The 27,957-nt window shown below is 37.2% G+C and overlaps 1 protein-coding gene across 7 annotated transcripts in view; it reads right to left on the reverse strand.

Annotated features, from left to right (window-relative positions):
- Positions 1-27,957, reverse strand: part of Tpk1 (thiamin pyrophosphokinase 1) — a 237,047-nt gene that overhangs the window by 85,982 nt on the left and 123,108 nt on the right. For all 7 annotated transcript variants that reach the window (XM_069996963.1, XM_069996966.1, XM_069996960.1 and 4 more), the window contains one exon: positions 20,489-20,584. In XM_069996963.1, coding sequence (XP_069853064.1) covers positions 20,489-20,584 — 96 coding nt within the window. The remainder of the gene's footprint in view (positions 1-20,488; positions 20,585-27,957) is intronic.

Consider the following 27,957-nt stretch of genomic DNA (forward strand, 5'->3'; position numbering starts at 1 on the left):
CATATAGTACATAAAAATGACAGGATCTTAGAAATATAATATTTTACACAAGCATCAATAGAATTTGATGTTTCAATTTCTGGAGAAATAATAAGTGGTGTCAGCCCTGAAGTCCAAAGGCAATGTTTTGTTTATTTATTTGGTTGGGCGGTTTTAACTCTGGAATTCTGTGTGGGACAAACAAATACATAAAGATACTGAAAATAAAAAAAAGACTCATTAGGAAAGGACCAAATAGATGAATTGTCATAGTGTGGGATTACAGAAATCATAACAGGATTCCATTAAAAGCACCAAATATATAGAAGAACCAGGAGATATCTTGAGTTTCTTATTCTGACTTTATCAATGTGTAGAGAGAATGAGAATTCTAATTTTAGATAAGATTCTTCTTGTAAAAAGAGTATTTAAAGACAGGCAAATCACACATCTATGGAACAGGAGACTATCTTCGGATAGACTCTTAGTAACTCTAAGAATTGGATTATGGCCCAAGGAAGACAATTCATTCTAGGAAGCACGTAGTATTCTGAGTACATTGGCAAAATCATGGTGTCTACTCACCTTCAAAGGATACAGGGAATGTATATATAATTCGATTTGTCAAAGCACAACTTCTGTTTGAGGTATCAAGTTAGATAAATGTATTCTATTTAGGTCTTACAGGGAACCTACTCCAATCCAGCTGGGTAAATCTGAGGGACACTACATATCTTCAGGAAACTAGGCAAATTGACTTTATACTAAAGAGAAATAAATCAGAACAAGTTGCATATAAAATGTAGAGACAGGTTTAAAGTTCTATTGAAAAGCATACTGGAATAGTTCTATTCACAGAGTCCTAAATTAACAGCAGAAAAAAAACTTGATATAAGTTTATTCACTATGCAGATTCTGGAACCCCTTTTACAGGTCTTCAATTTTTCATTACAATACTCTAGGCCTTGAGGGAGCCCATAACCTTTAAGGCTGAAATTTAATTCCCATCGTCTACAATGGGATATCATGAAGAATACACAATATCTGTAAATCAGTCACTGAATTTTTCAGAGGAAAGAAGCAGCAAGATTACTTCTCATCACTACTCATTTTCCCTACAGGACATATTTAGCAAGATTGATTAACCACATTAGCAGATCAATGGCAGCTGTAGGGAGGGCTGGGGAGAGCAGCTCACTAATTCTGGCTGTGAGTGGGGTGTAACAGTCACAGAGAGGGAAGAAAGGGGACAGATCCCATCCCTGCCTATTTTCATAGTTTTTTACAGGGCTAAATTTACATTTAAGACAATGATGCCACTGAGATAGGGTGTTTTTGCTAAAAGAGACCGTATGAAGACTGCAGGAAGGATGCCTTTTCTATGTGAAACCAAAGCCCTATGCCTTTATTTATAAGGTCACTCTGTCATGCATTATTTTTCCTTAATAACATTTGATATTCTTGTGCATCTCCTTTCAGAGGCCCATGAATCACAGATACTAGTAGCTTTCCTAACTGAGTGGATGGACCACAGGCAATGACTGAGTTTCCAATAAGGATGTAAACATTTGGAAGAAAACTCAAGATAAATACACCAAGAGGCAAGAACATAATTATGAGGCTGAGGTTAAGATCATCTAATTTCTACAAATGACTACTGTCTCTATTTGGCAAAGGTTCTAATAGCTTAATAGCTCTTGAATAGTTTAACATGTCAAATTTATTACCTCAGATATGTCTGATAAATTTGTTAGTTTCATTTATAAGCTAATGACAAATGTGAAAAACACATATTTACCGCCATGTGTGCAGAATATCCTACATTTGAAAAACAGATCAATCAACACAAAAGTCTGTTCCTTTCTGTGGCTGACATTGAAGTGTAGGAAAAATATACCTCACAAAATGGTTTTTAGTTTATTAGCTAGAAATTGGAAAAAGTAATATATATAAAAAATAACACAGAGAAAGGGAGCTCAATAATGGTGGCTGGGAATGTGTCCCACCTTTCACAAGCCAGCAAGAGTTGGAAACATTGAAATTGGAAAAGATTAGCAGTAAAGACCTCAAAACAGGTAGAGCTTACCACACATGGCATCCCGAGGCAGGGGGAATGAATGTATAAGAAGAAATGGTAGCAAGGCTTCTAAGACATGGCTCCTGATATTTTCTAAGAGCTCAGAAGGTTCATTGCTAGAACTGAATGAAGAAACTTGGGGGTAAATGAGTAAGATATGAATATATGATTTGTCCCAATGCCTCTGGAACTCCAACTGTTGACTTAACATGTGGGGGTGGGAATCTAGCAGTCATCTCGAATTCCAGTGATCTTCCCTCAGTCATGTCCCCCACACCAGCTGCCACAGCCCCAGCCCATGCTGGACACTCCCCTCTTCCTCTCACATCTTTATTTACTCTCCCCTCAAAAAGTTCTATTAGCTCAACTCTCAGTTTCTGAGCAGAATGTCTCTGCTTTTCACAGCCGTGACCAAGCCTTTAAAATCTGACAGGGCATCTGGCTCGAGTCACAACTGCCTCCAGAGTTCTTTCTGATCTACCCTTATTTACTCATTGACGGTTCTAAATACAGGAACGAAAATAATCAGCTAAAATGAAATTCTGTTCGAAGTCCCCCAAGTTTTCCCATGGATTTTATTAGGATCTACAAATCTTTGAGATTTGATAATCGGTTACCCCGCTCTGGCTTCACCTTCTAATTTTTTCCCTCCATTGGGTTCCACCCATAGTTCCTTCATCTCTTCTATTTCTTGACTACATCTACCACTCCTAATTCAAGGACTTCATTCTCTCTGTTCTTTAAATAGGAACATATTATCCTCAGATATTCACTTGACTAGTTTCTTCCTTCACTGGCTTACTTAAGAAAATATCCCTTCCTCCATCCCAATGGTTCATACTGACATTTCTAGTTTTAAATTTTCACTCTAATATTACTCATAATCTAATAGCATGTTAAATATTTTACCTGTTTAACCATTCTATCAGGCTTGAGGTTATATTTTATTGTGGTTTTAAATTTTTTATTTCCTGATGATTAAAAATGCTAGAATATTTTCAATAATATATTGGTGAGGCTGGGCATAGTTGAACATTCTGTAAATCTAACTACATAGGAGGCAGAGATTCAGAGGGTCTCAATTTAAGGACAGATTAGGCCAAAAATATGATACTCTATCTAAAAAAATTGCTGGAGATGTGGCTCAAGTGGTAGAGTACCTGTCTAGCAAGCACAAAGCACTATTCAAAAAGAAATGTGCTCATTACCTTATGTAACTGTAACCCTTCTGCATATCACCTTTACAATAAAATAAAATTTTAAAAAAGACAAAGAAATTGAGTTAAATGCCCATATTTATGACACCAGATTATTTAGGTTTAGGAAATGCAAAAAATACAAAAGTTCTAATTGATTATTCACATATGTCCTCTACTCAAGTCAAGGTATTTTAAACAGTCCTTTCATATTAACAAGGAGAGGGTTGGAATAGGAGTTGCCTTTGGCTTTTCATAGCTATCACATTTAGTAAAAAAGATCTCACAGTCTCAGATGAATGCATGGGAGGTCTGATGAACATACTCCTGTACTAGTGACTTAGGGAAGGAGGTGGACTAAACTCAGGAATATTCCAGGATTCCCTTTTTTCTGTTGTTGCTGTTCCACGTGTGGTTCTTGGTTTTCCAACATTAACAATCCAATAATAACTGTACATTTTATTTAGAAAAGTAAAGGGAAACTTGTATTTGTATTATCTGTCCTACCAGTGCCATGACAGCCAAGTTAGGGACTGTAACACTAGAAGAAGAAGCAATTTCATTTCTCCATTAGAGTAGTATAAACCTTACAGGAGCCACATGACAGGTTTTTCTCCATTTGACCTCAAAAAGACTGAGATACGGCAGGTGTGCAGGAAGGACAGTGGCTGTCAGCAGACTTTAATTACATTTACTTGTTATAAATTGAATTCTGGGGATGCATAAATGGACAATTTCCTTGTGGCTCTCCCTGAAAGATAAGGTGATCATATAATTTAACGTACAAAGTAAGACACTGTGAAGTAAAATGGGACATTATAAATAATTTCTCCAAGAATAGTGGCATAAATCAGTACTATGCCATTTTAACCAAGATATATGTTCCCTACTGTTGGAAAGTTATAACTAATATTAGCATAGCCCACTTACCTCAATTAAACACTGGGGTCTACAAACATTTAGACACCATTCTTAACAACCTTCTTTTAATTTTTTTTTTTTTTTTTGTATGCTAGTCCTGGGGCTTGAACTCAGGGCTTGGGCACTGTCCCTGAGCTTCTTTTTGTTCAAGGCTAGTATTCTACTACTTGAGTCAGAATGCTTCTGGCTTTTTCTGAGTAGTTTATTGGAGGTAAGAGTCTCATGGACTTTACTGCCTGGACTGGCTTCAAACAATGATCCTCAGATCTCAGCTTCCTGCGTAGATAGGATTACAGGCAGGAACCATCAGTGCCCAACCATAACTTTCAAAGGTCTTTATTGTATTATAGAAGGCTTCAAGAAAGTTATGAAAAAAAAAACTTGTTCAACTATGCTTGAGGCAAGAGTTCAGATAAACTGATACAAACCAGTAATGTCCAATTATCATGTGGTAATTTAAAATTAAAAACATGATTACTTTGGCCATGTAATTGTAACCCCTCTGTACGGTATTTTCACAATAAAAAATTAAAAAAAACAAAAAAACTATTTAGCCAGGTGACATTGGCTCATACCTGTAATCTTAGCTATTCAAGAGGCTGACCTCAGAGGATGGTGGTTCAAAGCCAGCTTAGGCAGTAAAGTTCGACAGAATCCATTTCCAATTAACCAGCAAAACTCTGGACTGGAAGTGTGGCTCAAGTATAAAGCACCAGATTCAAACAAACAAGCTCAGAAAAAATGTACAGTCCTGACTATTGTTGGGCGCCGGTGACTCACACCTGTAATCCTAGCTACTCAGGAGGCTGAGATCTGAGGATCGCAGTTCAAAGCCAGCCCAGGCAGGAAAGTTTATGAGACTCTTACCTCCAATAAACCACCAGAAAACCAGAAGTGGCACTATGGCATAGGTGGCTGAGTGCTGGTCTTGAGCTGAAGAGCTAAGGGATAGCGCCCAGGGTTCAGGCCCCACGATCGACCAAATAATAAATAAATAAAAATTCTAATGTAAAAGGCCAAAATCAAAACAAATGTTTTAATGAGATCAGTCCCTGAGTTTGAGCTGAAATACAATGAGAACCAGAAAAGTGGAAGAGTTCAGCTGGGCGCCGGTGGCTCACGCCTATAATCCTAGCTACTCAGGAGGCTAAGATCTGAGGATAGCGGTTCAAAGCCAGCTCAGGCAGGAAAGTCCGTGGGACTCTTATCTCCACTTAAACCACCAGAAAACTGGAAGTGGTGCTGTGGCTCAAGTGGTAGAGTGCTAGCCTTGAGCTGAAGAGCTGAGGGACAAGCGCCCTCAGAGTTCAAGCCCCATGACTGACCCCCCCCCAAAAAAAAGTGGAAAAGCTCATGGTAAGAGGACACTACACCAACCACACTGACAGCCCTCAGGGACCCACTACAATTTCAACAAGGACTCATTTTACCGTAAGTTCAGTGTAAGCCTGTGTGTGTGAGGAACAAATGATGTCTCCCATAATGGCAAGATGAGGAAGCTTCCATTTGAGCCCAAGAAAAAGTCCAGATTTTCCTTAAATCATTCTTACTTCATCCTTTCTGCTACAGCCTTAATTTGCATCAGCATTTTCCCATGGACCACCCTCCTAGCTGGCTGCCCGGCCTTCTTACCTACAGGGTTGTCTCTATTACAACCAAGCAGTTTTCTGATTGATAGTGAGAGCGAATTTTCTTGCTAATGTTCTGCTTAAAATTAGGCCTTGCCTTTCCCGAGATCTATAAAAGTCCAGTCTCCTTCTACCAATACCATCTCATGAATTATGTCCTCCACACTCAGCCCCCATTCACATCCTAGGAATATTTTAGATCTGGGAAGCATCATGTGATTTCACACCTCAATGTTTGGACCATCCTTTTCCCCTCCTCTCCTTACTGATAACGTATTTTCTTAGGAGACTTCTACTACCTAAACATGGGCTTCTTTTTGAATAGTCTTGCATATAGTTAGATTGTAAGCACAGCATCATTAAGAAAAGCGATCACCATGTGATCTTAGCTCAGGCTTCTGTGACAAATGACCATCTATGGCTCAAAAAGCATAAGCAGCATTTATTTGTCACAGTTCAAGGTCCAGGGATCAGCAGATTCTGTTCTTCCAGGTTTGTGCATTTAATGTTTGTATCCTTAGATGTCAGAAAGTACAGAGAGGGCAGAGTGGAGAAGATTCGCTGATACCCATCCTATCAGACTCCACTGTAGCACTGTTGACACACTGTCTCATGTAGTAGGAACCCCAGAGCATTCACCCAAAACACTGTAAATTTTTAGGAGTTAGAACATTCCATTTGCATTTTTCAACATCAGTTAGTGTAGTGGCTCATACAGGCATAAAATGTTTGTTTGCTTATGGGCTCAACTGGCAAAAAAACAAAAACCAAAAGAAACAACAACAAACTCCTCCAAATAAACCAAAACCAAAACATAAAAACAAACCAAGGATACACTTTAAAGCTAATTTCTAAAGTTCTTATTCCTTTCTCAAATTTTTGATGGAGAAAATCACTGATGTGTTATTCTTCAAAGAACACTATAATTGGTTCTTTGATTACTGTGGTTAGACTTTTCATCCTTCAATTCAGTTTGAAAACTATTACCTTATTTTATAAATTATTTTGTGATTTTTCTGTTCTAAAATCTTTAGTGGATTATCATCACTTAGAGATTCAAATTCCTTACCTAGTGATGAAAGAGTGTCTGTAAGAAACCCCTCAACAAGGTAACAAAACTGACTACAATATCCATTTCTTGATCCCAGACATTTTTTCTGCATAAGCTACTAAGATGTGGATGTGTTCTGTGTTAACCTTCGACAGCATTTTAGTTTCATATACATGGATCATGGTAGTGAATAGAATACTGACTGAGTTCACTCCCAAAATTCTTAAATGTTTTTGTCATTTATTCTGGACAAGGTTTTGAGTCTTGTAGTTAAACATGTCAAGGCTGGTTGTAGTAATAATGTTGTCATTCACTAGAAAGATGTCTTAAGTCCTAGCACTTCCTAGATTCACCAACTACTGTTCTTCAAGTCATAACAATGACATCAATAGGTACAGGACAGTTTTCAGTATAAACAAAAACAAGTGGGATATAATTACAATGTAGAAATGCATTGTCTTTTCTATCTGATGTAAATAAAACAAGGGAGAGTAGGAGCAAATTCTCACATAGTTACCTTCCTCTATATCAGGAAATGGGTGGCAAGAAGAGTTGAACAGAATGAATAAAACACATCCTCATGTATTTTTAATGATTTTATTCATTTTGTCTCTGCTGAAAATTAAACTCTTTGAGGAAAAAAGTAAGAAGTATTTATGAGTAAGTAATACTACATAAAATCATTATCTGTAAAAATAAAGATCATGTCTATTATAAAACCTGCTGGAGGTAATTATATTCTCCAGATTTCACACTGGGAAGAGATGTGGATATTTCCAGTAAAACATAATTCTAAGGTATCCCTTTGAGTTACAGAATTAATGAGAACTACAGTACTACATTATTTGTGGTTTGGAATATTCTTAATACCTGGCAGAGCTTTGACATGGTAAATGCTTAGTGGAAGGCAAGAAATGAAAATGTAAGTCACATCCTATTCAGAAACAATGAGCTACTTAGAAGCATACTTTAAAAGGATATTACAACTGGTATTGTATAAATGTTGCACACTGGATCTAAATTACTGGTACAAAATGAAAGAAATAATTAAAAAGCACCATGTTAAAATCTTACTTAAAAGGTCCCAGGTATTTTTCACTCTGGCTAAACTTTGCTAACACATATGGCCGCTGTACTGAAGTAGATTATTTGAAAGGACATAAACAATCACTATTTCCCTTTCTCCAGGTCCCAGAAAATGGAACCTGGACATCTTTCTTTACGTCCTCCAGGCAGATATATTCCAGACCATTTTAGAAACACAAGAACTCTCATGAAGAGATGCTCTGGTCATAGATGATCTGTATTTCTGTGTTTACATCCATTTTTAATAACCTGTATCTTCTCATATCATAATGATTCATTTTCACCTGCCAACATTTTTTGCTTTGCCTCACCAGAAAAAAAAAAACCTTCGTTGCATCTTCTTGTCTAAAATGATACATGAATGCTTGCTTTCCAAGTCTGGATGAATTAGATTTGGCTATCTGTAATATTTTGGTGCATTGTTTTTTCAATGCTAGCCTGTAACTCTTCACTTTTTACTGTCCAGTTAATAATAGGTATCTGTCAGACTTGCTGAAGTGCAATCATTAGACTCTGCAATCTGAGACAACTAAGTCGTTTATGTTAATCATCTTCTTCCCATCTCCAGGGAGAACAGAGCATTTTGACTGCAAATTTGGCACTTGGTCATTAACACTTAGATTTGTAAATATGAGTTGGACTATATTATAATGCCAAAGGCAAATGTTAAAACCACAACCACAGTGTTATTAAACATCGCATGATTATCACAATGCAGTAAGTTTGCAACAACTAATACACCTATACAAAATTGTTAATTATGTCATCATATTTAGGTTTACTAAAAATTATTCACAATGCTATTTTCTATTTTGCTAAGTGTATTAGATACCTAAGAGTATCTCAGGAAATCTATAGAAGGCAATAATTAAGGTTCAATAATTAACTTTTTCTCTGAAATAATGTATTCCTTTGAATGTTTTAAAAATCAGAATCTTTGGTGTCAACTTTATAGGTACCTGAAGTTCTCTAGTAGATATGGATAAGGGTACTTAATTAAAATATGGTTAATGTAAGCTAATTACACAAGTTAAAACACCCTATTTCCTGGGTGTTTCAAACTATCTTGACCCAGCTGGTTCATATTAGGAATATATATATATATATATATATATATATATATATATGCATATACACACACACACATATATATACACACACACAGTATATGTGTGCATGTGTGTGTATAAACAAATGCATGTATATGCACATATACATAGGTAGATGCATGCGTGTGTTTAAGAGGGAAGGCAGAGGTTCAGGGGAAAAGCTGGTAGTACTACCTTGTTTCTACTGCATGCATCTAGATTCTAGCATGCTACTTTCTGTTACGGAAGAACAGGTTGGCCATGGAATGCTAAGCAGAACTGCTACTGAAAGGCAAAAGATCGTGAAAACAGAAAACATTTTCTCCTTCCAGCTCCAAACACACAAAGGTGGAAAGTGTTCCATCTTCTCTGAGTAGGAAGGATCATTGAAGGGCTGAGGCTCATTATCTAATACTTATGAAAATTTATTTAGATAGCTGGATAAAGGTATAGATCTCCTCCTGAGTTAACAACTAATATCATCATTGCAATACATGCATATAAATATATATACATATATATCCATGATGAACAAAACCATTTTCACCTTTTCAGTTTGACTTAATTCCATAAGCAATATTTATCAATATCCATAATTTCTTAATATTCATAAGCTGTATTTCTTAAAAATATAGACAGTTTCATCATTGTGAGCTGTCATGATTATGATGCAGGTACTGTCACATTTAGAATACCTTGTTAAGGGAAACAGACTAAGAGATAAATTGTACAGTCTAGTAAGTACATGCAGGATGTCTTATTCCATATACATTATTCTTACAAAAGTATGTAAGATACAGTTTCTTAATCCACTTGCAATTCCCGCATATTCTCAATGCTGCAATTCATACTAAAATTCTCGTTCTCACATAAGGCCAGTGTGACTTCTACAGAACCGCTCCACACTAATCAAATCTGTACCTGTGCACTGAAGGGAAATTCTGTCTGGCAAGTGAGTCATCAAGCTGAGATTCCTGGTAAGCAGAAAAACTTAACCCTTGTCCCGGGGCCTGTAAAAGCGAGCTTCTCCTCTGGTGGGAATGGATTAGCTTGCCATGGCCTCTAAGGTAGGAAGCTTTTTTATATCCATAGCAACATCTCCCAAGTCACTTCAAAGCACTGGGTTTATCTATTTTCTCTTGTTGCACAGCACTATAAAAAAGATTTCTGATCTCTAGGAAAAAGGAGAAACACCAATGCGAATTCCCCTTTGGAAGGCTTCTCTAAAATGATGTCGGAAACAATCTGCTTATACTCAAGGCCCAGAAATCTTTTTCTTCCCTTGCTGCCTTGTCTGGAAAACAGACTGCACAACACTAGGCTCAAAATGTGTGCATAAAAGTACTTGGTTTGAATGTTAAAAAAGAGAACAATGCTAGTTATATACCAAAAGGCAAGAAGTGGTATATGTAGACATATTTATGGACAGCTTAATGTATGTGTGTGTGTGTGTGTGTGTGTGTGTGTGTGTGTGTGAGACACAGAGAGAGAGATTATCTATTCTAGAGGTTGATAAAAAAGTATCTGTTTAAGCATGCGATATTCTTTTCAGTAAGACAGTACAGAAAAAAATAAAAGGTAGTGAAACTTGTCATAGAATTCTTACAATGCTTCAGTTACAGAGCTGATGTGGAAATTGTACAGTACTGCTGTCATTATTTTTTCAAGGAAGTTGACAAGATTGATTATCATCAAGTTCACAGTGGCACGGGCTCATGAAATAGCCTCTATATAACTCATACTTGTTTAGTTCTCAACTTTTACAAAGTAACTTAGACCATGGGAAATAAAAGAGCTGGTTCAAGAATTTCTAATATACCAATTAAGGAGCTGAAGAGCAGGTACTATATGAGATCTTGTCTCAAAGGCAAAACAAAACAAATAATAAAACAAAACAAGCAGCATGCTAAGGTGGGCCAGTATAACATAAATATATTATTGTCCTCTTCTTTTCTATTTCACTTTACGAATACACATCTTTTTATGGCTAAGATTTCTTAAAGCACCTAAAAGTAATTCTTAAGCTTGTCAAGTTAAGACACATTAAGAACCTCAGATTGTGGGATTATAGCATGCTACCAAAGAGAGATGAGTCCCTGCTCCTTTTCCTTCCTTGTGTGCTGAAGTTCATCCAAACCCTTACAGTGAAACAAAGCTCAGTTTTGGAACTGAAGAATGGATTCTACATGATTTCCTAAAATACCAAGGAGATTGTGGCAACAGATGTTGAAGCAGCATGCTGCTGGTCTTTAGAATGTCTTGGAGGATCCTGACTAGGAGCTCATTTCTGTCTAGTTTTCAGCCAACATGCTATCAGTTGGATTTTGAAGTGTGTTTAGATCTTTATTTCTGGACTGGTGGCTGATGGTAAGTATGAAATATGCAGGATTCTCTAAATTTTTTCCTTTTAGGTACACATTTCTTTCAAGCTATTTTTTCACACCTGGCTTTTTTTTTTGGCTATTTTTAGTCCATTTCAAAGTAGTTACTAGGGTTAAATGAGGAGCCAGACAAGCTTACCCATATCCATAGCCCATTGTGCTTTAGTTGGCACAGATTGATGTGAATCATGATCCGCCTGCTTACTTTTCTTTCTTCCTTTCTTTCTTCCTTTCTTTCTTCCTTTCTTTCTTCCTTCCTTCCTTCCTTCCTTCCTTCCTTCCTTCCTTCCTTCCTTTCTTTCTTTCTTTCTTTCTTTCTTTCTTTCTTTCTTTCTTTCTTTCTTTCTTTCTTTCTTCCTTCCTACCTTCCTTCCTTCCTTCCTTCCTTCCTTCCTTCCTTTCTTTCCTTCTTTCTTTTAATAAAGAAGCAACTTTATTGAGAAGGTTCCTACACTGACTGGTCAGGGTTGCAGCATAGGCTCTGGAGCTGATACTTTGACCCTGCTTACTTTTCTTGTTCGCAGGGATGACAGGCATGTACGACCCCACCAACCTCATTGGTTGAAATGGGGGCTTGTGATCTTCTTGTCTGGGTGAGCTTGGAATTGTAGTTCTCTAGATCTCATCCTGCTGAGTAGTGGAGATTGATTATAGATGCAAGCCACCATGCATGACCATGCAGTCTTTTACAGACATCATCATCTGTAGTTTCTAGTTTTGTCTTAAGTGACACGATTGATGATAAAGAAACCTAAATAAGTAATTCCTTTGAGTTTCTATTAAACACAAAGGTACTCTATGAGGTCTACAAATTTTAATCACATAACAACCTACATCCTACCAAAGTCATGGATAATAAAACTTGTGGATAAAACTAGCAGATAAGCATATTATGTAAGGTGATCTATAACAAATAATCACATAATATATGAACACATCTAGCAGTTGATATGTTCATGGGCTGCCAAAATAAATATTTTCAGTTGCAGTGGGACAGAATCTTGTGTAATGGAATGAATCTTGTTACACTAAGTTAGATAAGAAGGCTTACTAATATTTGATAATAAGAGTTTGCTAAAAACAAGTTAATATTTCCAAATTTACACAAATTATTCATTTAATACATTTTTAAAGAATGTCCACATGTGCCTGGTTTTGCTCTAGGTACTGAGGACATAACTAAGAACAAGCATGCACAATTCCCTGTCTGTGAAACTTGAGTTCTAAGTAAAGAGAAAGGAAAACAAATTTCCCAAATGTCTAAAAGGTCAGATTGTGACTACTGCTACAGGGAAAACAGATCCTGAAGGATTGAAAGACAGAGGCAGAAACTGATGGAAAAAATGTGGGAGTCATACTGCTTGAAAGGGTGGTGATAGAAGGGCTGATCACATCAGTGTGAGTTCAGTTTCACTCTGTGTGTGTGTGTTGTGTGTGAGTATAAAATGTTCCATTTTAATGAAAACTTTAAGTGTGGAACAGAGAATGGTTACATATAAACAGTGATGAGTAATCAAAACCAAAGTAGGATCTATTCTGAAGGCAAGCTACAGCATTTATGATAATGTGAATTGTTCAATAGTTACCCGTATATTTTTCCATCTATTTGGCTAGAAGCTACCTGACTCAGTCACAGAAACACACCATATAGACTTCAGAAGACTGGCTACTCCAAAGAAGTTTGTCAAACTGAAGACGATCTCTAGTAGCCTTCTAGTATGTCTTAGAGGGATGTTATGTTTAGATGGCTAAAGAAGAGTAATTGTTTAGCACTGTGTAATATGTAGGTACGAGAGGTGTCTACTGGGATTAAAGAAGGTGAAAAATGTTTCACTTTTTCTCTCCCCGAGAACCAAAATGTGGAAGATGGCTATGTTGTGCAACTCACATTTCTGTTGGATGTGTTAATCAATACAGAACCTTCACATTCACTGGATTGCAGGGAAGAGCCTAAGCACCCTCTCAAACAGACATGTAAGGAGGTCCTTGCTTTATTCAACGTCTGATATTAAGAGAACTCTTATACAGTTAAGATGTGTCCCGAAGATGCAATTCTACAATGAGAGTCCAAGAACCTGGTCAATAAACGGTAACAAAATAGTTTATGTTATTTTTAAAAACATATTCTAATCCATCCTCATTCAGCAGAATCTATCACTGGAAAAGTTCACAAGAGCTAAGGAACACACACTACATGTTCTATCCACCACCACTATTGCCAAAATTCTTAAACTGTTCTTTGCATAGGGTAAGTGCTGACAATCTGTTGTTAGACTAGTATTCTTACCTTACAGGTCAAAAGAATTAAACTTAAAAACAACCTTCAATATCTTTTTACCACCGTGCAGCCCTACCCCAAGCCCTTGAACACCTAATCTCTAATTATAATGTTCCAGAGGCGAACACTTCAGGGAAGTTTAAAGTAGGACTTTTACTTGTTGTAACATGTGTATTCATTATCACAATTAGCAGAAATAAGGAAGCTAGAGAATTTAGTGACAGGTTGCAGGAGAATTAAATGATATCAAGAAGAGTCAAACAGAGTGTTATGTGCTAGCTGAAGTTAGCTGTAATGCATTCCAGAGTTTGCAATGATTTTACTGTAAATCCATTTATTCATTGAATGACTATGTACTAAATACATAACAATGGGGAACAATAAAAAATTTGAGATATAGCATATGTAAGCTATTAGTATATATGTAATATATACACATATGCACACACAAATTGCATATATGGCATTCATATACACATACACATGAATATGTATATGTATTAAAATATAGAGGTTGGGCTTATAGGAGCAAACAGAAACTTATGAAATAACCTAGGTAGGAAATGACAAATATCTGGATTAACACAGTAGCAGTGGAACTGCACAGACCACAAAGAGCAATGCAGGCTCAAGAGAGGTAAGTCTGGAATTCAAGGACCTGTGACTGATTGCTGAGGGGATGGCCGAGTAAAACATAAGACCACCGCTAGGTTTCTGCCAGGTGGATGGATGGTAGTGCCACTGAGTTAGATAGGAAATACAGAGAAAGAAATGAGATTCTGTGAACAAGATGATGAATTTTGTTTTAGACACTGAAATAAAGTTCCTCTGGCCTTCCACTTAGTGGGTAGAAATATGGCTTTGGAGTTTAGGATTAGAGGTATAAATTAGGGATTTAATGATACAGAAACAGTGGCAAAAGTAGAAGAAAACAAAGCAGAGAACAGAAGGTAGATGAAATAAAACACCATATCAACAAGGGAAGCACTGGGGAGCAATTGGGGATGGAAATTCTCTTCTTGGAAAGGCCAAGAAGAGAACACAGAAGTAAGCAGTTAGTACTTCTCAAGCCCATTCTGGTAAGAACACATCATGGAAAAGGTTTAGTTTGTTTGTTTCCGACAGTACTGGATTTGAACTTAAGGTCATGTAATTGCGAAGCGGTCACACTACCATTTGAAACATGCCTCCAGCCCTGCTTTGTGCTAGTTGTTTTGGAGATGGAGTCTACCGAACTTCTGACAAGGCTAGTCTTGAACTGCATTTCTCCAGATCTCAGTCCCCTGAGTAGCGAGGACTACAGGTGTAGCCATGGGCACCTGGGTGGTGGACCGGTTCTATAGTTGACTAAGTCCTATCACATTTTGAAATTTGTAACTTGAGAAGAAGGGAAGGTGGAAAGCATCAGGATGGTCTTTACTGTGTAAACACCATCAAATCTCTAGCCACAATGTAGCTTTATGCAACACATTCACCTTAACATGGCAACAGAGACTCACAATGTAAACCTTTTGAGGGCATGTTACTGGTGAGAGTCCCATAAAAGGCATTGGTGGTTTGCCTTAAACGATCACACTAGATCTACAGTAACAGCACATTTGAAACCCAGAATAGATTTCTCAAGTAAACTTTTTTTCTGAAAAAAAAAGAGATTTGCTAAACACACACACACACACATATACTCTCTCTCTCTCTCTCTCTCTCTCTCTCTCATTTGCAGTACTGGAGACAACATAGGCCCATAAGGAGTTTTAAGCAAAAGAAGTTGGTACAGGTTTACATCAATCTCCAAAAATTAAGGAAAAATTTTCTGCCCAATTTTGTCTAAGATAAAGTCTCTGTTTAAAAAACCATCAATGAAAGTAACTGATTCTATAAAATTCACTCCTCAGAGACTGTTAGGGAACTGGACCAAGAATCACTTCTGTTATTCTAAAGACAACGGGTGTTAGATTTTTAGGTGCTTGGAGAAACAGCTTTTCATGTTCTCCAGTGAGCCTTGTGGCTTATAATTCACATGAGTATCATCAACAAGTATGAATCAAGCAGAATACAAGTTGAGGACAGTAAGGTTTAAAATAGGTAATTTGGCAAACTTTAATTTCATGTTCTAGATATTAAACTCCTCTAGGCAAAGAAGAAAACTGAGTCCAAATTCTAAAAAGTTCTAACACATTGCATAATATATCTCCTAGCATACTGTGGACTGAGTATTTTATTGATTTTTATTATAATTAAAATTTTATCCCATAGTAAGATTTTTATGAGTATAATTTGATCAGACATTCATAATAAGGAAAAAACCAGAAATGCATGGTAATTTGATAGGTCTTGTTAGAGAAAGAGAAGCATAAAAGATAATTTAATACTGTTTATGTATTTTTTAGGAAAGAAAAATTTTAATATCTTCATGATTTCATATGAGGTAGGAGGATCTATAATAGGAATACTGTATTATTTTCCTTTCTAATCTTATTTTTTCATGCTATTTCTCAAAATCAAATATAATGCTATCCTTCTAGGTTAATGTAAAATCAGATGGAAGGTGAGAGAAACTACATTTCCTCAGATTTAATATACAGTCATCACTCACAGTCACCCGCAGGGATAGCTTTCAAGATCCCCAGGGGATGCCCCAAACTGCAGAACTGCTCATGTCTCTCTTATTCATATAGAACTATGAACAATTTTAATTTAAAAATTAGGCACATTAAGAGATTAATATCACAGTAAGGGATTAATACAACAAAAGTTATGTGATGGAATCTCTCAAAGTATCTCCTGTCAGCCTGACTAACACTTTTCTTCTTCGGATGCTGGAAGAGAACCAATACCTCTGAGATAAGAAGATGAGTGAATTGATGGAGTAGACACTGCGCAGCATTAGGCTTCCGTACCAAGTTACCTGGATAGGAGCCACACCACGTGGTGTCCCCCAGCTGATAAGCAAACCAGGAACTCAACCCTGAAGGTAACATACACAACATGGAAACATGAAACCAAGGTAAGACTCCACCCCGGGAGAAAGTGGAAAGGACATGTACTCATGGTCCTCAGAAAAGTGTAAAATTTAAAACTTAGAAATGGACTATTTCTGCAATATTCTCATTTCATATTTTCAGAGCATGGTGACCATGAATAACTAAACTACAGAAAATGGAACCACATGGGAAAGTAGGGTACCTTAACCACTTTTTCTGCCTTAATGAGAATGAACTGAGCAATGTAGCCTTCAGTTTATCTAACTCTACTTCTTTAAAAAAAAAACCACGAATCACCGTAGTCTCCATAGTAAACTGCTTCAGTTTCTCTGGTATCAGCTTACTGGAGTTGGTAGGTCAAATTATGCCAATCTAGCATATTGAATATTTAATTTAAAAGAATTTAAAACTAGCAGATAACAAAACTTTTCTTGAAACAGGAGACCAAATTCGCATGTGGAAGAGGCAACAGCCTTATCCTCAGGTTGAGAGATCAAAACTCGAAGAATTCTGTACGGAGCTGTAGAGACACCTAGACCTGAATAGGGCAGAGATCTGAGGATCGGCAAGCAGGTAGCCCACTCAAACTTGGAGTGAGAAAAAGTCACACGAGAGCATGAGGCCTTGAGTTCAAGCCCTAGGACTGGTGCTGGCGCGCGTGCCACACACATACACACACACACACATACACACACACAAAATTTGGTCTTGTCTTTTAAGCCTGCCCATATAATTTAGTTGCTTTTTCACAATTTAATATTCTTTGTTCCATCTGGCATGTCAATAACTAGCTTTAAGTTTTATTTTGGGACTTATTTATTTGCATGGCTCCTGTACCCTGTGAAATTTGTATTAAGAAAATGTGTATGGGCCAGTGGCTCACACCTGTAATCCTAGCTACTCAGGAGGCTGAGATCTGAGGATCGTGGTTCAAAGGCGGCCTGGGCAGGAAAGTCCGAGAGACTCTTATCTCCAATAAACCACTAGAAAACTGGAAGTGGCGTTGTGGCTCAAGTGGTAGAGCACTCGCCTTGAGCTGAAGAGCTGAGGGACAGCCCTCAAGCCCAAGTGGTAGAGCACTCGCCTTGAGCTGAAGAGCTGAGGGACAGCCCTCAAGCCCAGAGTTCAAGCCCCACAACTGACAAAAAAAAAAAGAAAAGAAAAGAAAAGAAAATGTGTATCCTTTCTCCTATTGCTCTGCCTCTTGTCAGCTTAATTCCAGGGCCACTTGGGATGCCGAAAGGATGGAGGTGAAGTTTTGCAGCCTTTACCAAGTGCTTCTGGTTCTCTCTGCACTGGGCAGCAGTTTCTGAAATTCCCTTCTCCCTTTTGCCATCTTATGCTTAAACGTTTATTACGCCGCAGCTTCCCTGCTGAGCCTCTCTCCTGACTGTATCAAGTTCTGCTCTCCTGTGTGTTCCCATGGAATGTAAGATGTGACAAACATTCACAGAGCACCTCTTTTTGAAAACGACTTCCATTAAGTCTCCAATGAGCATATCTGACCCCAGCTTCACAGGCTGTCCACTAGAGCCGGGATAAAAGGCTTCAAGCCACAATTAGAAATAACTAACGGAATGATTAAAAGTGTACAGAGTGCTCTAGAGGAAATACAAAGGGTGGCAGGTGCATGCCGAGCAGCGGCGTCTTACCTAAGCCATCGTTAAGGAAGTCAAGCCAACCCTGACATGCGTCATCTGGGCAGCTTCCGGCAGAGTGGAGAAACGTGTGGAACACCTCAAGGCAGGGCAGAAGAGGACATGCAGGAGGTTTTCAGAGGAAGGAAAGCAATTGGTACAAGACAGGTTACAGGATTCACTGGGCTCAGAGCATTCCAGAGATGCCTCCTTACCTCATGGCCAGTGCTCCACATTGCTTCCAAACAAGAGCTTCCTGAGAAGCTACAGGGGGTAGTGAGCTGCCATCGCCCAGTAGTGACCACCTCAGGCACACAATGCTACCCGGTCCACCCTCTTCCCTGACAACCCTGGAGCCCAATCCTCTCCCCTCTGCTCAGGCTCCGCCTGTGACTAAGCACAGCTGGAGTACAAGGCCTTTTCAGTTTCTTCCCACTGCCCCTGTATTCAGGACTACCTCTCATGTCCCTGTCAGGCTTTCTTTCCTTTTCTTTTCTTCTAGATCATACCTTCCTCAGATAACCTGGGGCTCTATGTAGACAAGGGTCTTACTGAGCTTTATGATTATTTGTTCAGAGGTTCAATGACTGAACAATTTATTATGGCCACTTTCAATCAGACACGGCAAATGAGGTTCACTCAAAAGTATTCCTCACTTCTAATGGAAAAGATAGGAAAACTGAAACACAGTTGTGAAGATTTACAATTCTTTTTCTAAGAAAACTCAAAATCAGCTCTATGGAGATAAAGTGGATAACTCTCAATTGGCTATTTTCAGTTCTTATTAAATAAATATTAAATTACAGAAATATATTGCAGGAAAATCGTATGATACATTTGGTCTGCTTCAGCAAAGCTACAACAGAGATGAGAAATGTTCCCTCAATTACTTCTGTTGAGTTTGCACATTGAGCTGCTTGCCAATTATGAGAGTTAATAAGGTTTTTCTTCAACAGAGGAAAGGATTTACTATCTCAACCTAGAAAACACATGCTGGAGTAAATCTCTGGTAAACTTTATTGCTAGGGAGTAAATTTTTGTTAGAGCTATCTCTCCCAGGCCTATACCATCCTGCCAACTCTGTATTAGCTAATCTATGAGCTCAGTGGGTTGATGCCACCCCTCACTGGAGTGAAAACTATTAGGATACACTCATCCTCCTTTGCCAAGTGCAGGCAAGGCATAATGGAGGACAGTCTGAGTTCAGGGGGAAATGATATGCTATCTTCAGTCCCCACACCTTAAATGTGTGGTAATTGCCTGCTGAAGCGGCAGGAGCCAGACAGGGAAAGCAGAATAGGACAGAGACTATCACGCAGCGCTGAGATACATCCAGGAAACAGAACGGAGAGTTGACTGAGCTCTGCTTGAAGGCAGAGCTGTTGAAATGAATGACTGAATTCTGTTTGGGTAACTATTAAAAGTATTTCAATTCACAGGGTATTGTCCTAGAATTTTGTAGTTAAAATTACACAATTGATTGTACCTTTCAGATTAACTTACTGCTTTTGCTGGGGGGGAGGGGGCAGTTAATTATCATCATTGTGTCAGTTTTAATTTTATAGATCTTCTTCAAACAAAGACCTAAAAAATTCTATGTACCATCACAGGGATCAAAACATAACAGTTAAAATGTACTCTTGTGTGCTAACTAATTTCATTAAGTATTTAGATGATGGATGGAAATCATTACTGAACACCCTAAAGAGTACACAAATGCAAGGCAGTAGACTACATGGGCCAAAATAAATGAATAAAAGTTGATATTTTATTGATTTCCAGAAGAATCTGCAGTTATAGCCCATGGGCAAAACCAAGGCCTTATTTGTTTTGCACATATAATATTTAAACACACATATTACAAAAATGCATTTAGCTCAGCATTGCACTATTTCAGTAGACCTGGACAACTGCCAGGTTGGGCCAGTATGAACTACTTTACATACAGTCTAGTTCACCTACCTTGTTACTTGTATTTGTATCTGTGACCTTTGTTTATTGTGCACACATTAATATCTTTCCAGCTAAGTATAGGTTTGGTATATAGAACAACAACAAACCTGACAGAAATACAAAAACCACATCATACAAGTGAACAACCATGGCAGGTAAGTAAAAACTTTAAACAGGATCGTTGACAATTTAGCAATAGAGCCATTAGCCACTGTACCGGTGCACTTCTTACCTGAAGGTCTTTTTCTTCTATCTTACTTTGGAGCACTTTAAGGCATTTGGTGAAGTCAGTGTGGTCTTGATCAGGAGTTGAAATGAGCTCACAGCCCTACGTAGTAAAGAAACAAAAAAAGTAAAAATGAGTAAAACTTTAGCCTTATGAAAAAGATAAGAGCAATGAAAGTAAAGATGAACTATCAATAGACATCTGTTATGTGTGAATTATTGCCCTGTTCTTAAAATCATTATCATTATCCTTTTAATTTCATGTTACAGGATATTTAAGAAATGATGATACAATATTGCTATAGTGGTCTGATTATGACAATCTTTTGCCCTAAGTAAAGTATAGATTATACTATAGTAGTAGTATGTAAACAACACTGATATGATGATATTCAAGACTAACATAAGGACTTTGGTAAAAATAGAATAAATTATATTCATAGTAAAATTTTTAAATGAAAATATTTTAAAAAACTTTGAAGATCTTTAAGTAGACCACATAAATTTACTTACATGGAACAACTAATAGTACTATTGAACTAATGATAACACATTGTATTTTATGAAAACCTTGGTCAGTTGTCAATAAAATTCCTTTATAGCCTCATTTTTCCTATGTGAAAGTGGTAGAAAGCACCATGCCTGTTTACATTTGTACCTTGGTTTGTCTTTTTAGGACCTAATAAAGTAAATTTGTAAGTTCTTTTCCTTCTGTGTAACAAATAATTTTACCACCTGGAAAACACAAAAGCATAAACAGAAAGTCAGAAGAAGGCCAACTCGTGGCACCAGTGACTGCAGGCAGCTAACAAAACCACATTTTTGAAATGACATGGTCTCCTCCAATGTCGTACAAAGGCAAAAGTACGTGAAAGCAGACACGATGGGACTTCAGACTTCTTAATTCAGAAATAAAACAATTCTTGGACTCTGACAAATAGCTGAGTAAGGGAAAGTTAAATATAATCTAGTATATAAAGTTGCCAGTCAAAGAGTTTTCAAGGATATGATACACCCATCCTGCCTCTTAAATTATTCTAAGGACCATTCTTGGTAGATTTAAAGGTTCTTCTTTTACCTCAAGGTCTCTTTAAATGTGCCGAGCTCAACCTGTTCTATATTCATTTATGACTGCCCTACACTGTAGTGACCAATGAACAAATTAATATCTCATCATTCAGAGATATATTATGCTCTAAAAGATATATCTGTCATCTTTACAAGATTGTCGACATATACTTTCTTAACCCTAAAAGAACATCAAAATTTACTACAATCACTAAGCAAGGACATAAAGAAGTGATTGGTCTCAGGCCAACAGTCCTAAAAAAGAAGATCTAAGCATATGCCATTTTATGGAGGAATATTATCAGGGTTGAAGACAAGAGATTGTCACTAAATGGAACATCATTATGCTGAAAGTTGCCTGAGGACAGGAATGTCCATTTGTCCTTGTTTCCAGAGCCTGGTACTCTATAGCATGTGCTAAGTGATCAAAAAATGGTTATTTTCATGAGCCATAAAAATTCATTCTTTTAGCTTAACAACATGACTACCAGGAAGCCGGAATGTGTTTTGTCAACATGTTGAGTGGTCACAGGGAGAAGTGGAAGAAAAATGGAAAGATGAAAGGTGGACAAATACAGTTATTAAATTCAATATACACATGGGAAACTGGGACCACATAAATGGAGGGTATAGGTGGGGTTGAGAAAGTTGGAGGACAATGATGGAAAGGGTGATATTGATCAAGGTACATTGTACTTACAAACTGACTTGGCAAACGGAATCCCCTATGTACACCTACTTAAAGAAACTACAGACAAAAATGTATTCTTTTAACTGCGCTCAATATAAAAACTCACAAATATTTGTAAAAATGCATATCAGCAAAGGGCTAGAACACTATGGCTTGGTAAATTATTGGTGAATGTAACATACATGTGTATTCATTCCATGGTCGACATTCCCAGATGCAGAGTACATGGTTGTGGTGATTGACTGTATATTTAAATGTTTAAAATGTTAATGACTTTGATATGAGTAATTTCCAAGAGAATAAGTAAATGTGAGAAATATCTTGTTCAAATTGAATATTTAAGTAAAAAGCACTTAAAACAGCAAGTACAGAAAGATCACGCTAAACAAGATTATATCTATGTATCTATAAATCTATATAGTTATAGCTATATGTATAGATACATATATCTGTATATATGTATACATAGATATATAGATATATATCTGTATATATGTATAAATACATATATACATATATATACATATATATACATATATATACACACACATAAACACACACAATCTACCAGATATTAAGATAGTCCAGTAGAAAATAAAGTCATAAATACAATAAATACTAACAAAATATAAATGTATTAGTTTAGGAACTAGTAGTTCACACCTGTATATAATCCTAGCTACTCAAAAGGCTGAGATCTGAGGATCATGGTTCCAAGGCAACCCAGGCAGGCAAGACCAGGATATTCTTATCTTCAATTAGTCAAGTGGTAAGTAGAGCTTGGTTCAAGTGGTAGAGTGCTAGCCTTGAGCACACAAGCTTAGGGGCAGCACCCAAGCCCAGAGTTCAAGTCCTAGGGTTGCCAAAAAAATAAGTAAATACAAAATAAAAATAAATATATATTTTTTTGCGGGGGAGGGGAGGAAAACAGACAAAAACCAGTAGCATTTCTTTCTTTTTGCCTGTTGAAAAATTCTTGGCAAAACTCGCCTACTTCTGGAAGAATCTTCAGTTTATCTGTTAAGTGTTCTTTTCTTTTTGATGGTAGTATAAACATTTGAAATTTGATTTAGATTTTGGGGCTAATCCACATTCCCCACAATGGAGTTCGATCAAGGAGCCTGGATCTTGAGGAGTAAGTTTATCTCTGTTGGAACTGAAGTAGTCTTCACTCCGTCACTCTGGATATTCAATTTTATAGATGATAAAGGAGTATGTCTAGATCAATAGATCTAAAACAATTAAAAATCCTTACAGAACACATCTCAAGCTTCTTCGTATTTTATAATACATACATATTTAAAGCATCTAATTAGCTTTCTTTTTCAGAGCTCAAAAAGTTGGGTTTAGTATTGCTGACAGCTGCACAGTAACTTTCAACTTGCTCATGCTCCTAGAAGCTCAAATCTGAAGTATCATTTTCCTTCCCTTTTTTTTGGGGGGGGGTCCAGTCGTGGGGCCTGAACTCTGGGCCTGGGCACTGTCCCTCAGCTTTTCAGCTCAAGGCTAGCGCTCTACCACTTAAGCCACAGCACCACTTCTGGCTTTTTTCTTTTTGCTTATGTGATGCTGAGGAATCGAACCCAGGGCCTTATGCATGCAAGGCAAGCGCTCTCCCACTGAGCCACCTTCCCAACCCCTCATTTTCCTTCTCAAAAAACAAAAACCAAGTATATACTCTGAACATTTCTTTTAAAAGTAAACTGGCTGGGTACTGTTGGCTCATGCCTATAATTCTATCTACTTAGAAGGCTGAGATCTGAGGATTATGGCTCAAAGCCAATACTGGCAGGAAATTCCATGAGACTTTTATCTCTAATTAACCCCCAGAAAACTGAGAGTGGTGATGTGGCTCACAGTGGTAGAGTGCTAGCTTTGAGCAAAAAGAGCTTAGAGACAGAGCCCACAAAAACAACAAAAATTAAATTGCCATATGTAGAACATCTTTCAAAGGAAGATACTAGTTCTAACTTTGTAAGTCTTTAAATAAAATGAAAAAAAAACCCCAAGCATATAAATGTTACTTTTGCACATGGTTAAATAAATAACTATTGTGGCCTTTAAAGATTTTCATGTATTCACAAATATTTGGAAACTCAACTGTCATGTTTAAGACAGATGGAAGAATTTCTGAGTGTTTGAAGATAAGCACTGTTCTAAATAAAGTTAGGTACTTGTGGGCCTCCTGGTCATGTAAGTAACTTTCAAGCAAAAAAAATCCCAACAACAAAAATTACTGAAGAGGAAAACAGTATTGACAATCAGTCTCAGATCTCTAGATCTCCATCTTCTGAAGAGCTAGGAATTCAGAAGTAAACCACTAGCATCTGACTGTTTATGTTCCTTATTGATGGGCAGGTATTCAATCTATGGTGGTCTTCTCAGATGAAGAATACATGAATATAAGTGGCTGATGTACATATTTAATATATGTTAATGCCTTTTATATAACTAATTTAGAAAAACTTTTGTTAAGAATATATATAAACATAAGAATAAAAAAAAAACAACTCACAACCATTTGTCAATGAGACAGGACTAGAGGAATCCTGAACTACTGGGTAATAGATGGTGGTTACTTAGCTTATATTTTTTTATTACTTTTATACTTTTGTACATTTTAAAAAGTTCATAATATTTTTTGTATCACTTGCTGCTTACTAGAGTGGGGTAAGTTTGATTCATTTTTGTAGCCCTGGTGCCTAGCATACATTAAACATTTAGTGGACAATCAAATTGATTCCTTAAATTGGTACAAATTGGTACAAATCTCCAGTGACAGGAAATTTATAACTAGCCCACATGTGATATTTGCATATTCTATTAAAATTCTTTCAAATTGCTTTATCAAGTTGAAGTGTACCTCACTATAGTTTCCTACAACTAGCCTTAGTTCTACATTCTGAGAATACCTAGAAAATGCCAGACAGGACTGAGCAAATGTACAGGACTTTATTATGCTACTTAGAATGGTAAGCAATTTAAAACTTCAGAACTGTTTATTATTGGAGGTTCTCATTTGATGTTTCCTGGACTGCAATTGGCTTTGCATAACTAATACTACAGAAAATGAAACTGCAAGGAAGGTAAGCCACTGTATTCACATAGCACATTCTCACCAAATACACTAACAACAATGACAAAAAAACATCAAATTAACATACATCTAAAAAACTGCAAAAGAAGACACTTTTACTGAGAAAGTACCATAAAGCATTAACTATTATAAATGGTTTCAACTATTAGAGTGCAATTTCTTCTGTAAGAAAATAATTTCTCAAGATGAAGTATGTCAAAAATGACAAAGAACTTACAAATACAAGTACATTGCTATATTTTTTCTCATTTCAATAGCATTGGTCCTAGTTTCATCAACAAAGAAATTATTTTCAAACTGCAACATAAGAAATATAATAGTTAGAAGCTTGCAAAGGAACTTACACATCCTGTAAGTAATGAAGGCTCAGAAAAGAGATAAATCAAGCTATAAAAGCTATAATTTAAGATAAACTGAAATTCGGAGAGAAAAATGGCAGCAATAACAATTATAAATATTTCATAAAGGTTCCACACTAGATCATTCATATAAAACTATATGTATATTCATATATACATACCTATAAGCCCTGAGGTATGAGGTATTAAATAAATGTAAAATATGAGAACTCCAATAACACTATTTACTAAGGAAAATGTTACTTATCTACCATCTGCTGAACTACTATGTTAATAAAGAAACAGAAAAAAATAAAATAAAAGCTCAAAGTAATTAAGAGGAAAGAGTATAGGAAAAAATAAATTGGTTGCTTATAAAACTGAATAGTTACTCAGAGAAAGAACAATGCCCAGAGGATGACTCTACCTCTAGTCTCTTAGAACATAACTAACAATAATTTACATCACCACCATCACCATGAAACTAGCATCACAATCACTACTATCAATACAACCACTACCACCATCACCTTAACCACAACATCTACCAGTACTACCACATCACCACATCTATCACTACCAGCACCACCATGAACACCACGATCATACCACAGCTATCACCACTAATACCACCATGACCATCACAATATTGTCATCATCACACCACCACTATCACACCACACCACCTCCATCTACATCACCATTGCCACCATCACTACCGTAAGTATCACTACCACCTCCCCCATCACCATCACCAGCACCAGCACAAGTATCACCACTTCTACCATCACCACCACCACAACCATCCCTACCATCTTCACCATCACTACCACCACCATTATTACCTACCATCACTATCACTACCACCACTACGTGTATTACTATCACCATTGACATCACTATCATCTCCACCATCCCCACTACCACCACCACCATCACTACCTCCTCTACAAGTCTCACTACCACTCCACTACAACTACCACCCCATTACCACTACCACCACTGCAAGTATCACTATCATCACCACCATTACTAACACCTCCACCACCATCACCACCATCATATCATCACTATTATTTTATCACCACCACCACTTATGCCACCTTCATAACTGCCATCCCCCTCATGTCCACATCAAGATAAAAAGTACATGAAGTATAAGTAGGTATGGCTAACACAAAGTCAAAATAATGTATTCTATCTTATGCTCCTTCCTTCTAGCTATTCCAGAAGTTATCAACAGCCACGGGTATCCTCAAATATGCCATATAGCCTCAACTTGCACTAAATATTTAGCTCTTCTGTATTTCCAATAATATAGAATTAGTTTCTTCTTTGTTTTCTATTAGTTTCTGTTTGTTTACAAAGCCTAAACTAACCAGCAAACTCCAACTCTCTCATTGTATTCTGGCCCAGTTCCTTAGGATCCTTCTGAGGAATATGGAAAGGATGCTGTTCATATAAAAAAGTTTTTAGGCTGAGTATGGCAGTGCATGCCTGTAATCCTAGCAGTTGGGTACACAGAGGCAGTTGGACTGTGAGTTGGAAGCGATCTTCAATTATAGGAGTTCCCGTCTAGTCTGGGTTACATAGCAAGACAAAGGAACAACTTTCTTCTTTATTTGAGTCTTGTTTAAAATTTCACCTTTTCCTTGGTAACACCATACCATTTAGTGTGTGATGTCATGTACTTCTCTGGGCTGGCAAGGAGCAGGCTTGAGCTTGGTACTCCAGAGTGCTCACAGTCTGCTCAAAATTGTTTTTCTCTTCTTTCCCACAGGATCACTCCTCATCTAATGCGGTGAAACATTATTCATGGTCCCTTCACACCAGGGTGCACAGTCTAAGGAGTCTGGGGGCAAATCTACTCCGCTCTCTGCTCACTGCTCACTGCTGAGGTACTGTAACCAGCTGGCAGTCAGCACTGTGAGCCTTGCAATATACAGAATCCTCATGTGTGAACAGCAGTGCGGTGCACGTTGCTCTGCTGAGGGAGGTGGGGTTGGAAGAATGCTGTGGAGGATGGTGAAAGGAACACTGTGTTTGGTCTTAAAAGTCTGTGCATCAGATATTCCAAAGTGAACAATAGCTAATACAGAATAGTGGACACTTTTCGGTCAGACTGGCATCTCTCTTGTTAGGCTAAATGAATAAAGAGAAGACTTTTGTCAATCCATAAAAAGTTAACTAAGCTGTTTAACACTCTTGTAACAAACTAAGGCTAACCAACTAAATAAAATATCAGAAATCTAAAATTAAATAGGTTGTGCTTGACTATCATA

The sequence above is a fragment of the Dipodomys merriami genome, unplaced genomic scaffold, assembly GCF_024711535.1.
Source record: "Dipodomys merriami isolate MVZ:Mamm:240054 unplaced genomic scaffold, mDipMer1.0.p SCAF_5, whole genome shotgun sequence".
Lineage (NCBI taxonomy): Eukaryota > Metazoa > Chordata > Mammalia > Rodentia > Heteromyidae > Dipodomys > Dipodomys merriami.